The sequence below is a fragment of the Nelusetta ayraudi genome, unplaced genomic scaffold, assembly GCF_046127955.1.
Source record: "Nelusetta ayraudi isolate G7.1 ecotype Tasmania unplaced genomic scaffold, CSIRO-AGI_Nayr_v1 ptg000048l, whole genome shotgun sequence".
Lineage (NCBI taxonomy): Eukaryota > Metazoa > Chordata > Actinopteri > Tetraodontiformes > Monacanthidae > Nelusetta > Nelusetta ayraudi.
Window position 1 is genome coordinate 10,905,469 of NW_027466098.1, and position 16,379 is coordinate 10,921,847.

The 16,379-nt window shown below is 42.4% G+C and overlaps 2 protein-coding genes and 1 pseudogene across 2 annotated transcripts; 2 read left to right on the forward strand and 1 right to left on the reverse strand.

The window, feature by feature from the left end:
• The first annotated feature begins 233 nt into the window (after positions 1–233).
• Positions 234–4,111, forward strand: LOC142894982 (extracellular calcium-sensing receptor-like). Its single transcript, XM_076035707.1, has 9 exons — positions 234–343; positions 517–811; positions 931–1,017; positions 1,208–1,477; positions 1,893–2,099; positions 2,192–2,461; positions 2,676–2,903; positions 3,010–3,133; positions 3,198–4,111. The coding sequence occupies exons 1-9, from the start codon at positions 234–236 to the stop codon at positions 4,109–4,111; spliced, it is 2,505 nt and encodes an 834-aa protein (XP_075891822.1).
• A 2,777-nt stretch (positions 4,112–6,888) lies between these two features.
• On the forward strand, positions 6,889–10,437 carry LOC142894983 (extracellular calcium-sensing receptor-like; annotated as a pseudogene).
• A 712-nt stretch (positions 10,438–11,149) lies between these two features.
• On the reverse strand, positions 11,150–14,926 carry olfcr1 (olfactory receptor C family, r1). The gene is made up of 11 exons (XM_076035764.1): positions 14,661–14,926; positions 14,270–14,511; positions 14,064–14,155; positions 13,730–13,909; positions 13,458–13,646; positions 12,910–13,365; positions 12,575–12,784; positions 12,339–12,462; positions 12,058–12,251; positions 11,668–11,949; positions 11,150–11,572 (listed from the first exon to the last, which is right to left on the reverse strand). The coding sequence occupies exons 1-11, from the start codon at positions 14,924–14,926 to the stop codon at positions 11,150–11,152; spliced, it is 2,658 nt and encodes an 885-aa protein (XP_075891879.1).
• Between the last annotated feature and the right edge of the window lie 1,453 nt (positions 14,927–16,379).

The following is a 16,379-nucleotide window of genomic DNA, read 5'->3' on the forward strand; positions in this document are numbered from 1 at the left end:
TTCTATTACTCAGGCTTTTATTGGCTGTATCAAGGAAAAGACAACACTGAAAATCCATAAAAGGAGGGTCCACTGCAACACAGGAGAGAGATCGAGAGATCATGTGGGCATTAATCAAGACCACATTGCTGTTGCTCCTTTATCACCTGCTGCTGCATTCGTGCTCGCATTTTGTTGAGTCCTCCCCACCTTACCCCTCCTGCCAGATGGAGGGACAGTTTCGTCTAAAAGGGATGAGCCAGTCTGGAGATGTGGTTCTGGGAGGACTGTTTGAGATACACTTATTTTCCGTCCTTCCCGACTTGTCTTTTACTTCAGAACCAGATCAGCCCCCTTGCCATGGGTGAGTGTGTGAGTGAGACAATTAACTTGTACAAATAAATTCAATGTGCTTTCATGCTGTGTTAAAGGTTCATGATACTCAATTATTTAAAAAAAATAAAACTAAACGGTGCAAAACTTACATGCAGTAATTACATTGTTCATTTTTAACAGATACACTATATTTTTTAATAGTTTTAATGTTCTAGGGTTCAGACAGGCACAAACAATGGTGTTTGCTATTGAGGAAATCAACAAAAATTCCAACCTGCTACCAAACGTAACTCTTGGATACGACCTCTATGATAACTGCCTCGAACTAGTTATCGGATTCCGTGCTGCTATGTCCTTAGTCAGCGGTTCAGATGAGCAGTTTGTGGTGGAGGACACCTGTGAAGGAAATCCTCCAGTGATAGGGATTGTGGGTGATTCTTCATCAACACGTTCTATTGCTGTCTCCACTGTTTTAGGTTTGTACAGAATACCAATGGTAAGTTTTGGCATTGCCCTCTGGCACCGTTTTTGAAACATTTTGAAAACAAATATCCATTGATGAGGCTTCTTTGGAAAGTGACAATAAAATTGACATGCTGTCTGTTTCATCCACAGGTGAGTTACTTTGCCACATGTGCCTGCCTGAGCGAACGGCAAAAATTCCCATCCTTTTTCAGAACAATTCCAAGTGATGCTTTTCAGGTAATGATTATAAAAATGCATTTAAAATGAGTTGTGCAGGTCAATGTTAGACAGGACAAAGTCACATCTCGTCACTGTAAATGAAGAGCAAAGAAAAGAGATAATTTGGTTTGTACTTTACAGTCTTTCTGCCTTTACTGATTGTGTTGGCAGAGCTATATCACTCAATATTTCTCTCTGACTCATCCAGGTGCGAGCCATGATTCAAATCCTCCAACATTTTGGATGGACATGGACAGGCTTGTTAATCAGTGATGATGATTATGGACGTCATGCTGCTCGGTCCTTTCAAATTGACCTGTCTCAGTCAGGAGGAGGTTGCATCGCCTACCTGGAGGTTTTACCCTGGGCCAGAGATCATGATGAATTAAAGAGGATAGTGGATGTGATGAAGAGATCCACAGCTCGCGTGGTGATTGTGTTTGCACATGAGAGCCACATGATTCATCTGATGGAAGAGGTGAACATTTGCTCTTGGTACTGTATCTAATCTACTAAGACTGGTGTTTGAAAATATACAATTGCAGAACGTTTTTCAGATGCATTTACAATTTCACAAATCTCAAATATTGTCACGAAATGTTTGCGTGAAAATATTTTTTGTCATGTAAATGGTGTTGCTGCATCTTGTACTTGCCCTGGATGTGTGGCAAGAGACAACTTGCTGAAATATCCAGTCTTAACCTGGATGGAACAGTGAACGTGCAGGAGGGTGCATGTGGGTTGTGGGTGACTGGACTAAAAGAAGCTGCACTTGGAAATTTAGGAACGATAAATTATGCAATATATCACATATGGATGGTGCATCATTCCACCAAATGTAAACATTTCAACTGGGAACATTATAATGTTATCACATTTAACATTGTGCACAGGTGGTGAGGCAAAATGTGACAGGCCTGCAGTGGATGGCTAGTGAAGCTTGGACAGCAGCTGCTGTGCTCCAGACTCCTCAGCTAATGCCATACCTGGCTGGAACACTAGGCATCGCCATCCGTCGAGGGGAAATACCAGGACTGAGGGAATTTCTCCTTCAAGTACGTCCTGACCAACAGCAGAACAGCAGTCATGAAAATGAAATGGTGAGACCTAAATGATCAATGTAATTATTAAAAAAAAAAAAAAAAAAAGGTTTATAGGGATATCTACAGATGCTGCTTTAATCATATTTCAGGTAAAGCAGTTTTGGGAGCATACATTTAAATGCAGATTTGCAAGGACAAATCACTCAGACCCAGGAAGGCCATTGTGCACTGGACAAGAAGACCTTTTCAGCGCAGTCACTGAGTTTCTGGACATTTCAAACCTCCGGCCAGAGTATAATGTGTACAAAGCAGTGTATGCTCTGGCATATGCCCTTGATGATATGCTGAGGTGTGAACCAGGGAGAGGCCCTTTCAGTGGGAACAGCTGTGGTGACTTGAAAAGCCTGGAGCCATGGCAGGTTTGATATCCAAGACGACTGTATGTTACTCTATTGAAACCTATTGAATCTCTTTGGTATAATAACAGAAATCTTGGGAAAACTAACACATTGTTTTGTATACCTATATGTATGTGTTTGAGAGAGGTAGCAAAGTGGGTAGTTATATGTTGCACAATAAATGTTATGATATTAGCCTACACTTTGAATACATGACTTATTTTGCTTTCGACAGCTTGTGCATTATTTGCAAAAGGTCAACTTCACCACATGGTTTGGTGATGAAGTCTCCTTTGATGAAAATGGTGATGTTTTACCAGTATATGACATCATGAACTGGGTGTTGCTGCCTGATGGCAAAGCTAAAGTTCAGAATGTCGGTGATGTCAAAAGATCAGCACTGAAAGGAGAAGACCTCACAATTAAGGATGACCTGATCTTTTGGAACTTTGAATCAAGAGAGGTAACACACTGAATGATTTATTAGATGCCTGTGGAACTCATACAAAAAATAATTTCAGCCATTTTGATAGAATAACATTTGTTTGTTTGAATCATTGTTCACATAGGCTCCTCGGTCAGTGTGCAGTGAGAGTTGTCCTCCTGGTACCAGAATGGCCAGAAAGAAAGGACAACCTGTGTGCTGCTTTGACTGTGTCCCTTGTTCTGAGGGAAAATTCAGCAATAACACTGGTTGGTTTTCAGATTTTTAGATGTTGCAATGAAGGATATAACACCAGTGTCTCCATCTTCTTAGACTCCGTGGAGTGCAGCAGCTGTCCAGAGGACTTCTGGTCCAGTCCACAGCGTGACCACTGTGTCCCCAAGAAAACGGAGTTCCTCTCCTATCAAGAACCTTTGGGGATCTGTTTGACAGCTGCTTCCTTGCTGGGAACATTCATCTCTGCCATTGTTCTGGGCATCTTCATCTGTCACCATAGCACTCCTATAGTTCGAGCCAACAACTCAGAGCTCAGTTTCCTGCTGTTAGCGTCACTCAAGCTATGTTTCCTGTGTTCTCTGCTTTTCATTGGCCGTCCCAGACTGTGGACATGCCAGCTGAGACATGCAGCCTTTGGCATTAGCTTTGTCCTCTGTGTCTCATGCATCCTGGTGAAAACCATGGTGGTTCTGGCTGTGTTCAAGGCCTCCAAGCCAGGAGGGGGCGCCAGTCTGAAGTGGTTTGGTGCCATGCAGCAGAGAGGGACAGTTCTGGGTCTTACTTCCATCCAGGCAGCAATCTGCACTGCTTGGCTTGTGTCTTCCTCACCTGCTCCTCATAAAAACACACAATACCACAATGACCAGATAGTTTATGAGTGTGTCGTTGGGTCGACTCTTGGTTTTGCCATTCTACTTGGTTACATTGGATTACTGGCTATCATTAGCTTCCTATTAGCATTTCTCGCGAGGAATCTTCCTGACAACTTTAATGAGGCCAAGCTCATCACATTCAGCATGGTGATCTTCTGTGCCGTATGGGTGGCCTTTTTCCCTGCCTATGTTAATTCCCCAGGTAAATATGCAGACGCAGTGGAGGTATTTGCAATTTTAGCATCCAGCTTTGGCCTCTTGGTGGCACTGTTTGGACCAAAGTGTTACATTATCTTGCTGAGACCAGAGAGGAACACAAAGAAAGCAATTATGGGCCGAGGAACCAACAAATTTTAATGGTTGGGGAAAATATTTCATTTTCTGAATCAAATGCAAACATATCGAGTAAATATGTTTTAAAAAAAATGTTTATATTGTGTTGTTTGTTTTGTATTAAATTAGTTATTTCTAATTCCCTCACAGACTACACATTAGCTATACAAGCGCAGACAAGGGTACAAACAGTGAAACAAAAATAATTAATTATTTTCTACATATCTGAGACTCACATTTTCAATCTTGAACAGAAAAAGGTTGACGAAGCACACTCAACCACAATAGTACAATTGACTTACACAATGACTGGCATTGTTTTTTAAGAGATGGAAATTCCAATCCCTAAATTAATACACCTCATATTACCCTCAATATGACACAGAGAATCCATAGAGAATCACACTTATACGTTACATCACTTTCATATCGGGGACCTAGTCAAGCAAAACATAGTTTCCAGAGCATTTAATTCAAAATTAAGACTAAGTACATAAGGTCACTGACACTGTCAATACTTGCAAATAAAACGTCATTTTAAGAGATTCCTCAACATGGTTTTTATAAATCCACCAACAGTACTCTGTAAGCTTAAACTCTTGACCAAACTGGTCCAATAAACTGCGCATTGTTGCAGATGTATGCGAGACCAACGAGACGATAATGACACAAACTACTGAATCATTGAATTATTAAAGAATGGAACCTGTTGACGCAGCTGCTGTGCCAATGCACCACGTTATTTACATTTTAAATTGCAGATTATTTGCCAAATAAGTCTTTATATTCTTCTTCTTCAAACATCATAGGTTCGTGTCAACTGAACCTCCGGGTTGCGTTAAGTCTGTAAGGTTCTCAGAGCTCACACAGTACATGTATGTGAGGTTCAGTGTAAAGCCAGCTAGCTGGTCTTGGCATCGCAGACTCGAGGTCTGAATGGCTGTCGCAACTAACTGAGGTCCCTTCACCTACAGCGGACAGGAGCCTGCTATGTCAATTCTGAAGGCCTAAGGCAGATTTCATAGAACCTGACAAGACGAGCTAGCTGAAACATGATTGGATAAAAACTGCTCCGTATTTTACAACAGTGGAAACAACGCAACTATGTGGATATTATTTGATGCAAAACTGGAGAATATGGAGAGTAATTTTATTATCATATTTACAGGAAAATGTACTTTTCTTGAAATAGTTAGGCCAGGGGTGTGACTCATTTTAGTTCACGGGCCACATCGAGGAAAATCTATTCCCGAATGGGCCGGACCGGTAAAATCATGGCATGGTATTAATATCGTAAAAGTAACAACAACTTCCAATTGTTTTCTTTGATTTATTTTGTTTGTGTTCTTTGAGCACTCTGCAGTCTGCATCAGTGTTGCCAACTCCTCAGTAAGGAACGTTGCGAGTGACTTTCCTGAAAGTCGCTTCGCTAGAAGTCGCCAAATGACGCCATCGTCTAATTTGCATACTTGACAATTTGCTCTTGAACGCAATGGATGATGTAGGAGAGGAATAACGTCTCGGGAGAGAGTATAAATAACACCCTAAATATGTTTTAGGTACTTTTTTTATATTATATTAAATATATTTACCACAATCTACCCAATATTATTGTCATAAACATGGTATTGTTTAGTGTGATTGACATTTTCTGGAATTGTGTCATAAAGAGGTTCAGTTGTGTTTCAATGCGCAGTATCGTTGGCTTGTTAATTAGTAAGAGGTTTGGCTAGTCGGAGCCTCACTGCTGCTTTGATGAGTACCACATATCTTAGTTTTAACACGCAATTTAAGAGGTTTGTTGAAGGACTATAAGTTCTTAGAATTAAGGGTTAGTAAGTGACTGGGGCTGTGTGAGTCAATTGCAGTGATTTATTTTAATGTAACAATGAATAAACTTGTTACAAAATGAGATTGACATCCCGCTCTGTAAAAAAGGGCGGGTTCAGCGACTCATTTGCTGAGGGTCTCCTCTCTGAGGGTCTCCTCTGCTCCGTCTACAAAATACCAGAAAAGTCTCCAATAACGCCAAGAAAAGTCGCTAGATTTGTCGCTAGTCGCTCATGACAAAAAAAAAAGTCGCCATGGGGAGTTGGAAAGTCGCCACATATAACGAGAAAGCCGCCAAGTTGAAAACACTGCTCTGCATCAACTTTGTCTGTTTCGACAGAGACATTCTGGGGCAATGAGGGTAGCCAATAGGAGACATGAGTGGCTGTACCTGTGCCAACTTGCTCAGTCCCAACATTTAAGTTTATTTGCGAAACAGAAACGATATTGCGACATCAAGTGGACACATTTAGAACAGCAGTTTCTTTCATTGAAAAATTGTAGTTTTTAATATTTTGCAAAATCATCTCGAGGGCCGGAAAAACCCAGGTTGCTGGCCTGATCTGGCCCGCGTGTCGTAAGTTAGACACCCCTGACAGCCTGCTAATGGATTTAGACAACCAAGTTCAAAACAGGTTAATTTACAAATTTGTGTCAGTAAAAAAATGAATACAGTCAAGATGATTAATTTTTCAATAGACTTCATTTTCTACAATTTAAATTGGTTTTTAATCACTCACATTGAAAATGCCTATTTTAAAATACAATCAAAACATAATGAGCGTGAGGCCCTGCCCATTCTATTACTTTGGATTCTATTGGTTTTTATACAGGAAAGGACATTACGAGAAATCCATAAAAGGAGGGTCCACTGCAGCACAGGAGAGATTGAGAAATCATGTGGGCATACATCAAGATCACATTGCTGTTGCTCCTTTATCACCTGCGGCTGCATTCACGCTCTCATTATGCTGAGTCCTCCCCACCTGCCAGATGGAGGGACAGTTTCATCTAAATGGGATGAGCCAGTCTGGAGACGTGGTTCTGGGAGGATTGTTTCAGATACACTTCTTTTCCGTCTTTCCCGACTTGTCTTTTACTTCAGAACCGGAACAGCCCACTTGCTATGGGTGAGTGTATGAGTGAGACATGGAAGGTTTCTAATAATTGCAATGTTGCATTGTTCGTTTTTAACAAAACCTCTATTTTCAATAGTTTTGATGTTCCAGGGTTCAGACAGGCGCAGACCATGGTGTTTGCCATCAATGAAATCAACAAAAACTCCAACCTGCTACCAAACGTAACTCTTGGATACAAACTCTATGATAACTGCCTCAAACTAGCAATTGGATTTCATGCCGCCTTGTCTTTAATCAGCGGTCAAGAAGAGCAGTTTGTGTTGGAGGACACCTGTGAAGGAAATCGTCCGGTCATAGGCATTGTGGGTGATTCTTCGTCGACACGTTCTATTGCCATCTCCACTGTTTTAGGTTTGTGCAGAATGCCAATGGTAAGTATTAGTATTGCAAGTGTTTTCAAAACATTTTGAAATTGATCATTACCCTTCGGGTTACAATAAAATTTTTACAGTGTCTGTTTCATCCATAGGTGAGTTACTTTGCCACATGTGCCTGCCTGAGCGAACGGCAAAAATTTCCATCCTTTTTCAGAACAATTCCAAGTGATGCTTTTCAGGTGAGGAGAATGAAAATACAATTAAAAGAAAGTGTGCAGGTGAATGTTCCACAGACCAAAGAGACATCAGGTCATTGTAAATTAAAAAAAAGAATGAGAGAACATGGTTTGTTCATTGGCAATTACACTCTGTGTTTATTGACCATGTTTGCAGGGTTTCAAAATGAAATATTTCTCTCTGACTCCTCCAGGTGCGAGCCATGATTCAAATCCTCCAACATTTTGGATGGACATGGACAGGCTTGTTAATCAGTGATGATGATTATGGACGTCATGCTGCTCGGTCCTTTCAAACTGACCTGTCTCAGTCAGGAGGAGGTTGCATCGCCTACCTGGAAGTTTTACCCAGAGGCAGAGATCATGATGAATTGAAGAGGATAGTGGATGTGATGAGGAGATCCACAGCTCGCGTGGTGATTGTGTTTGCACATGAGAGCCACATGATTCAACTCATAGAAGAGGTCAAATTTTGAACTTAATAAGAGTTTAATCTATTGAGATTGGTGTGTTGAAAATATAAAGCTTTTGCTACTGTGCACAGGTGGTGAGGCAAAATGTGACAGGCCTGCAGTGGATGGCTAGTGAAGCTTGGACAGGAGCTGCTACCCTCCAGACTCCTCAGCTAATGCCATACCTGGCTGGAACACTAGGCATCGCCATCCGTCGAGGGGAAATACCAGGACTGAGGGAATTTCTCCTTCAAGTTCGTCCTGACCAACAGCAGAAAAGCAGTCATGAAAATGACATGGTGAGACCTGAATGATTAATGTAGTCACATCATGGGGGGGGAAAGAGTGCTGTCTTTAGATGCTGCTTTAATCATATTTCAGGTAAAGCAGTTTTGGGAGCATATGTTTAAATGCAGATTTGCAAGGACAAGTGATTCAGACCCAGGAAGGCCATTGTGCACTGGACAAGAAGACCTTTTCAGCATAGTCACTGAGTTTCTGGACATTTCAAACCTCCGGCCAGAGTATAATGTGTACAAAGCGTGTATGCTCTGGCATATGCCCTTGATGATATGCTGAGGTGTGAACCAGGGAGAGGCCCTTTCAGTGGGAACAGCTGTGGTGACTTGAAAAGCCTGGAGCCATGGCAGGTTTGATATCCGAATCGACTGTATGCTAATAAAAATCTCTTGGAGAGTATTGTAACACAAAGCAGAAAAAATAATATCTATATCTACAGTATCTACATATGTGTGTCATGGTGGGTGGGGTAGCTAAGTGGGTAGTTATAGTGACACCTATTGCATGAATGATTTTCATTCTGTTCACCCATATTTTTTCTCCATTCTTTGTTTTACTTTTTACAGCTTGTGCATTATTTGCAAAAGGTCAACTTCACCACATGGTTTGGTGATGAAGTCTCCTTTGATGAGAATGGGGATGTTTTACCAGTATATGACATCATGAACTGGGCGTTGCTCCCTGATGGAGGAACTAAAGTTCAGAATGTAGGTGATGTAAAAAGTTCAGCACTAAAAGGCAAATAACTCACAATTAAGGAGGACAAGATCATCTGGAACTTTGAATCAAAAGGGGTAACATTATATGATTTATAGAATACCTTTTGAATTCATCACAAAAACAAGTCCTTTCAATTAAATAGAATAATTTTGTTTGTTTGTTTGTTCACATAGGCCCCTCGGTCAGTGTGCAGTGAGAGTTGTCCTCCTGGTACCAGAATGGCCAGAAAGAAAGGACAACCTGTGTGCTGCTTTGACTGTGTCCCTTGTTCTGAGGGAAAATTCAGCAATAACACTGGTTGGTTTTCAGATTTAGATTGTGAAATAAAGGATTTAAGACCTGTTTCAAAACTGTCTCCTTCTTCTTAGACTCCATGGAGTGCAACAGCTGTCCAGAGGACTTCTGGTCCAGCCCACAGCGTGACCACTGTGTCTCCAATCAAGAACCTCTGGGGCTCTGTTTGACAGCTGCTTCCTTGCTGGGAACATTCATCTCTGCCATTGTTCTGGGCATCTTTGCCTGCCATCACAATACTCCTATAGTTCGAGCCAACAACTCTGAACTTAGTTTTCATATATTGCTGTCTCTCAAGTTATGTTTCCTGTGTTCCCTGCTTTTCATTGGCCGTCCCAGACTGTGGACATGCCAGCTGAGACATGCAGCCTTTGGCATCAGCTTTGTCCTCTGTGTCTCATGCATCCTGGTGAAAACCATGGTGGTTCTGGCTGTGTTCAAGGCCTCCAAGCCAGGAGGGGGAGCCAGTCTGAAGTGGTTTGGTGTTTTACAGCAGAGAGTGACTGTTGTTGTACTCACATCCATACAAGTAACACTCTGCACTGCCTGGATCATTACTGCATCACCTGCTCCACATAAAAACACCAAATATTATACCGACAGAATAGTTTATGAGTGTGTTGTTGGGTCTAAAGTTGGCTTTGCCCTCTTGTTGGGTTATATTGGTTTACTGGCTTTTCTCAGTTTCCTGATTGCTTTCATAGCAAGGAATCTTCCAGATAGTTTCAATGAAGCCAAATTCATCACATTCAGCATGCTGATCTTCTGTGCCGTATGGGTGGCCTTTGTCCCTGCCTACATCAGCTCACCAGGAAAATATGCAGATGCAGTCGAAGTATTTGCAATTCTGGCCTCCAGCTTCGGCCTCCTGGTGCCACTTTTTGGACACAAATGTTACATTATCTTGCTGAGACCAGAGAGGAACACCAAGAAAGCAATTATAGGCCGAGGAATTGAGTCATAAAAATCCCATGATCTATGGACAACTACAAGAGGGTTTTAAGAAAATACCAAGACACAAAAGCACTTTTGATGAAATGTGATCTTTAATATCTTAATTGAATAAAAAGACTGGGGCTGAATAAATCACATATATATCAAAATGAAACTCCCCCCTTTTGAGCTATGTTTTATTGTGTTACAGTTTGTTTTATTTGTGTCAGTGGGACAAACATAAACTAAAACATAGCAAAATATGAGGTGCACCCTGCACAGATGACCATAATTTGACATACCAGACAAACACCTCTACTGGTACTCGCTCAAACCATATTTAAATCACAGGCGTATGTGCTTTAATTAAAGGAATGAAAGCACATAAGTGCTATAAATATCAGGATGTCGATACAGTCCACTATTGGAACAATTTGGTTGAAGTGAATACATGAAGCCTACAGCAACATTAAATTAAGCAGTATTAAATAAAATAAAATAAAAAAACACTGTAAACATTTCAATGTGCTAAAATTGCATCACAATTATTTTATTGTATTAATGTTGCTGATCTCAATACAGTAGTCAAAAAATATAAATACTTAAAATACGTAAAGAAGGATGATTATCAGATGAACAGTAGTTTTTTTTTTTTTTTTAGATAGTACAAGTCAGATGTCTGTTACATAAATACACTTTAGATTACAATATCTGAACAACAATAGACAGGCAATATTAGAAGAAAATCTTTTCAAATGTATCAAATGATAAATTTATTAAACAATAACAATGACATAGTGGGTTAATCAATTAAAATGTTCCCAGTGTGCTCCTCCTCCCCCTATCTTCCCATCAAGTGTTTCTTGGTGTTTTTCTCAGGCTTTAAGAGAATAATGAAACATTTCGGAGCAAAGACACAGAAGAGCAAACCATAGCTGGAGGCCAGGATTGCAAAGATTTCAACAGCGACTGAATATTTTCCAGGAGAGCTGACGTAGGCGGGGACGAAGGCCACCCATACAGCGCAGAAGATCAGCATGCTGAAGGTGATCAGCTTGGCCTCGTTGAAGTTGTCTGGGAGCTTCCGTGCAAGAAAGGCCAGAAGGAGGCAGGTGCAGGCCAGCAGGCCGATGTAGCCCAGAACCAGAGAGAAGCCCACCACTGAGGCCATGAAGCACTCCAGAGTGACCTTTGACCCTGGATTATTGAAGTCCACCTGTGGCTCTGGAGGGCTTAGGCACAGCCAAATAATACAGATCAGAACCTTGAAATTAAAAAACGTCACAGAAAACAATCAATATGAGTTGAGAACTGACGGCAAAATATTGAAGCGAAATTTCAAATTGTGTGCTTCTTTACCTGTATCGAAGTAAACAGGCAGACACTCCCTCTTTGTTGGCTTGGACCGAACCACTTCATCAAGGCTCCTGCTCCGGGCTGAGCTGAACGGAATGCTGCAAGAACCACTATGGTCTTGACCTGGAGGCAGGAAACGCAGAGGACAAAGCTGATGCCAAACGCCGCCTGCTGGAAGCGACAGGACCAGACTGACGGCCGACCAATGAACACCAGGGAGCACAGGAAGCACAGCTTCAGTGACACCAGGAGCAGGAAGCTGAGCTCTGAGTTGTTGGCTCGCACCTTTAAAAGAGAAATAATTAAAACATTAAAGCTGCAAGCAGCGTTTGCGGGACAAACAGTTATGATAAATAAAAAAAAGTTGTTCTTGACATCACTCCAGTTTCTCACCACAGGCGTGTGACGGTAGTGAAGGAACACGACAAACACAGCTGCTGTCACCGTGACACCCGATGCAGCGACTGTAGTCAGAGTAATGCCCAGAGTCTCATTGAAGGAAAGGAAATCAAGCTGGCGGGCCATGCAGATTGTCTGTTCAACGTTGGGCCAAAACTCTGGAGGACAACGCTCACAGTGAAGGGAATCTGAAGATCCCCCCCAAAAAAGTTAGAAGTTGAAGAATTTGACACAAGAAAAAAGCGTAAAAAAAAAAAACAAACCCGTTCCTTTACCTGTCTGATTGCTAATTTCTCCTTCAGCACAAGGGATGCAGTCAAAGCAGCAGAGAGGTTCGCCTTTTCTGTTGGCCTTTCTGGTGCCAGGACGGCAGCTCTCACTGCACACTGATTTTGGCACCTAATGACAAATAAAAACTCTCCTTCAGTGAATCAGAGTGACTATCAAATCCACCGTCAATCTTTGTCTAAGGACAAAACGCGAAGCTGCAATTTTTTTCACACATCCCCACCTGATTGTTGGCAGTGCTCCACTGAATTGCCGACTCGTCAAGACGCAGATCAAACCCGTCGACACGGCCAACCAAAACGAGTTTGAGAGTTCCCCCGGGGGTTCTCTGCCAGTTGACGAGATCGTACTTTGCAGGGACGTCTGCACCTTGGAAATGGAGCCGTTCGCCTTGCGGTGTGATGAAATTCACAGTGTTGAGGTGATGGAGCAGCTGAAAACATCAGTGTTGGAATGAGCGAAAATGAATGTTTTATTATATTTTCAACATCGATGAATATATATGAATATAATATGAAAACATTTATTGAGGCGTTAAACCTAACAAAAACAGTTTACCTCTTGGGGTTGAATGTGTTTTGGCAGGGAACAATTAGACCTGTTGCGTGTGATGTTCACATCGTGGTTCGGGCAGGACAGGAGGCTGTGTAGGGCGTGAGCGACCGCATAAACAGCTAGGTAGACATTATACGTCACTCTCAGCTGGGATGTGTCAGTGAAGGTGTGCTGCACTCCTTCCAGGGATTCTGCGCCACTGCAGGGCGGTAGAACACTGGACCTGAGTGCAGTAGCTGGGCTGCAGCGAAACTCATTTTCCCAGAACTCCTTCAGGAGTTTGTCATCGGGTTGCAGAGACGGCTTCAGACTCCAGAGATATTTTTGGAATCCGGGCATCGGTGCGCTTCTGATTGCCACCCCAACGACCCCAGTTGCCACCCGAGTGGAAAGAACATCTTGGAGGAGATTGCCGCTGGTGCTCCAGGCCTCACTGGCGAGAAACTGTCTGTCAGTCACCTACAGAGAATAAAAAATGATTAAAATCAAACAAAGAAATCCCAAAATATTTCATTTAAATGCCCAGTACATGTTTTTTTTTTTTTTCTTACATTGATTTTCGAGAGTTGCAGGAACAGTTTTCTCACATCAGTATACCAGGAGAAGACCAGAATCACTTTTGCTGTCGAGGCCTGAATTGTGAGGGCTGCGCGCCTGGCATCACTCACAATTCTTTCCCTTTGGAGAGTCTCAACGAACGCCAGGCACACACCCCTCCCCTGAGTCTCCTCCTGAAACACCTGTCACGTCGGCACCAAAGAGGAAAAGCGTTCATGAAAGCAACGACTGGCGCGCCGGTGGCGGATTCACTCCTCACGCACACCTTGACTGCCATGTGCCCGTAATCGTTGTTTGCGACCACAGCGCCGATCCAAGTCCAGTTGAATCGTATTGCAAGCTGCGCAATGGCTCTGGCTTGGTAGATGTCACTGGGCATGGTCCTGAAGAAAGTGGGATACTGGCGCCTGTCACTTAAGCAGGGACAGCTGGCCGTGTAGCTCATCTAAAACACAGACACACACACACACACACACACACACACACACACAGAGACACACACACAATATGTTCTGCAGCTCCAATTTCTCTGAATCCTTCTCCTATCTTATACAAAAAATAATGTTTTTTAATTCATTAAACATTTGAATTGAACTCACAAGAGGTATGAAGAGTGGTCCCAAGAATTTGGCAAGTATTTTGGCTGCCACAGATGAAGAACCACCGATGATCAGAGGAAGAAACTGAGCACCTGATAACATCCCAGGACATCAAAAGATTGCACATCCTGCACCAAGCATCACATCGGTACCCAATATTTTCCCCAATATTGTTACTTTCTTGTTATTAACATAACGTGATGCACCTCTTCCTTTGTCACGCTCCTCTCCAGGTTCAACAGAGAAATCCGGCTGAGCTTCTGAGTCACAGGCCTCGCTCTCACCCCCAACCAGTGTCATCGCACCCCGCATGGCCCAAGTGGGCAAGGCGCAGCTATCGCGAATGTGGTAGCCCAGCTTCAAGCCTGGCAGCAGAGTCGGGCTGTGATTGATCTCCTCTAGCGCAAACACCATCGCATATAAGTACTGCAGTGGAAGAGTTTGCAATCTGAACACAGAGAAGAGATGATACATACAGTACATCAAGCAAAATGCTGGAGTTATAATGCTGCTTTGATGCTTTGACAACAATGACAACAACAATGCACAATGCATTTTGTTTGACAAAACAAATAAAAATTGATACTTCAGTTTTACCCAGTGCAAGGCTTGTAGTTTGGTTGTTGGGTAAAGTTGTGAGTTGTCGGTGGAGGCTTGTAATGCAGACTGAAGAGCCCACCAATAATAACATCTCCATGCTGGAACAAGCCTCCGTCGCTGGGTGCACCCCATCGGGAACAAGTAAGCGGCTGAACCGCCTGCACTCTCACCCAGAGCCCCAGCTCCACACCCGCAAACCCCATGAGGAGCAGCGGCAGGAGTGAGGGCAGCCACAAATTGAGGAGGAGCTGGAAAAAAGACATTGGTGAAGCTTTTCTGTATGCTCAACACAATCAGATACAACTGGTGCTCAACAAACTCTTTAAATGCAGCAAGATTTAGGTAAATGTTTTGGCCTGAGCACATCCACCTGTAAAATGGAGAGAGAAACCACATTAGAGCATTTTCACAATAAAAGTGACAACATATGAAACAGTGCCTGGCTGCTCTGACCAACATGTGTGATGTTAGTGATATTTATAACAGCTGGTGACCGTCCTTATGAGTAGGAAGTACAGTCACCTGGATGGCAAAGTGTCTCTCTCAAAGACGAAGGAGGAGCAACAGTATAATGACTAGCATATGGCTGATTGCCATAGAAACATAAAACCAGCATGAACATTAATTTGTTGGGTTACACAAGTCTTTTTTCTAATTGTTTGCAGGTATGCAGTACCTCAGTTCTTCCACTGTGTATTTGACACATCCCTGGCAGATGTGCAACAGCCTTTGAAAGGAGTCTCAGTGTGCCATTGTTGTTTGTCATCATCTCAACGACACCCTCACCGGCTTAAGTTAGAAATGAATCCCAGATCAGGCTATTGTGGCCTGTTGCAATTTAGCCTTAGAATAAATGCAACAATGACGGGAAGTTAAGCAGCTTAATGAGGTTTTAGAGGTGGTGAGGCAGCAGTTATGGCAGGATTGTTGACTAATGAAGGGTTCATGTGAAGGCAAGTGCATGTGTTCTAAAACCATCAGTGTTGAAGCCAGAGATGAAACGGCCTGAGCAATGGAAGGAAATCATTGCTTTGCAATATATCTGGGACTCAGAAACCACTGTCATTTTATGATGCTGTGCAGTTACATTAATTTCTAAAACAAGACACAATACAGAATTTATTGTTTGATACAGAATTTTCACGTAGAAGGTCCAACAAATCATTGATTTTAGCGGGAAGCTGAAAATGTGCAATGTTTTTGGAGAAAGCTGCAACCAAAGGGCTTTTAATTAAAACAGAACACAAGAAACTTGTGCTACAAAGGTTTGTCTTGATATATGGAGCATGATCATAAAGACCCTAACTTGAGACCTTTAACTATGTATTTAAATTTTTTTTTTTTTTTTTTATCTTATAAGGTGCAACAAAAATGTATTTTCAAACATAAGATACTGTATGTATGTTATCACTATATATTTTATCTTCTTCATTCATTCATTTTCCATACCCGCTTAGTCCCGAGCTCAGGGTCACGGGGGTCTGCTGGAGCCTCTCCCAGCTGTCTTAGGGCGAAGGCAGGTGACACTCTGGACAAGTCGCCAGTTCATCGCAGGGCCACATAGACACAGACAACCATTCACACTCACATGCACACCTACGGGCAATTTAGAATGTTCAATTGACCTCACATGCATGTTTTTTTTTGGAGTGTGGGAGGAAGCCGGAGAACCCGGAGAGAACCCACGCAGACACAGGGAGAACACGCAAACTCCAC

Coding starts and splice junctions, on each gene's coding strand:
- olfcr1 (XM_076035764.1), bottom strand. CDS start 14,926: ATGTCTTTTTTCCAGCTCCTCCTCAATTTGTGGCTGCCCTCACTCCTG. Junction 14,512..14,660: donor AACTACAAGCCTTGCACTGG/GTAAAACTGAAG, acceptor CTCTGTGTTCAG/ATTGCAAACTCTTCCACTGC. Junction 12,252..12,338: donor AGAAATTAGCAATCAGACAG/GTAAAGGAACGG, acceptor GGGGATCTTCAG/ATTCCCTTCACTGTGAGCGT.
- LOC142894982 (XM_076035707.1), top strand. CDS start 234: ATGAGCCAGTCTGGAGATGTGGTTCTGGGAGGACTGTTTGAGATACAC. Junction 344..516: donor GATCAGCCCCCTTGCCATGG/GTGAGTGTGTGA, acceptor ATTTTTTAATAG/TTTTAATGTTCTAGGGTTCA. Junction 1,478..1,892: donor TGATTCATCTGATGGAAGAG/GTGAACATTTGC, acceptor CATTGTGCACAG/GTGGTGAGGCAAAATGTGAC.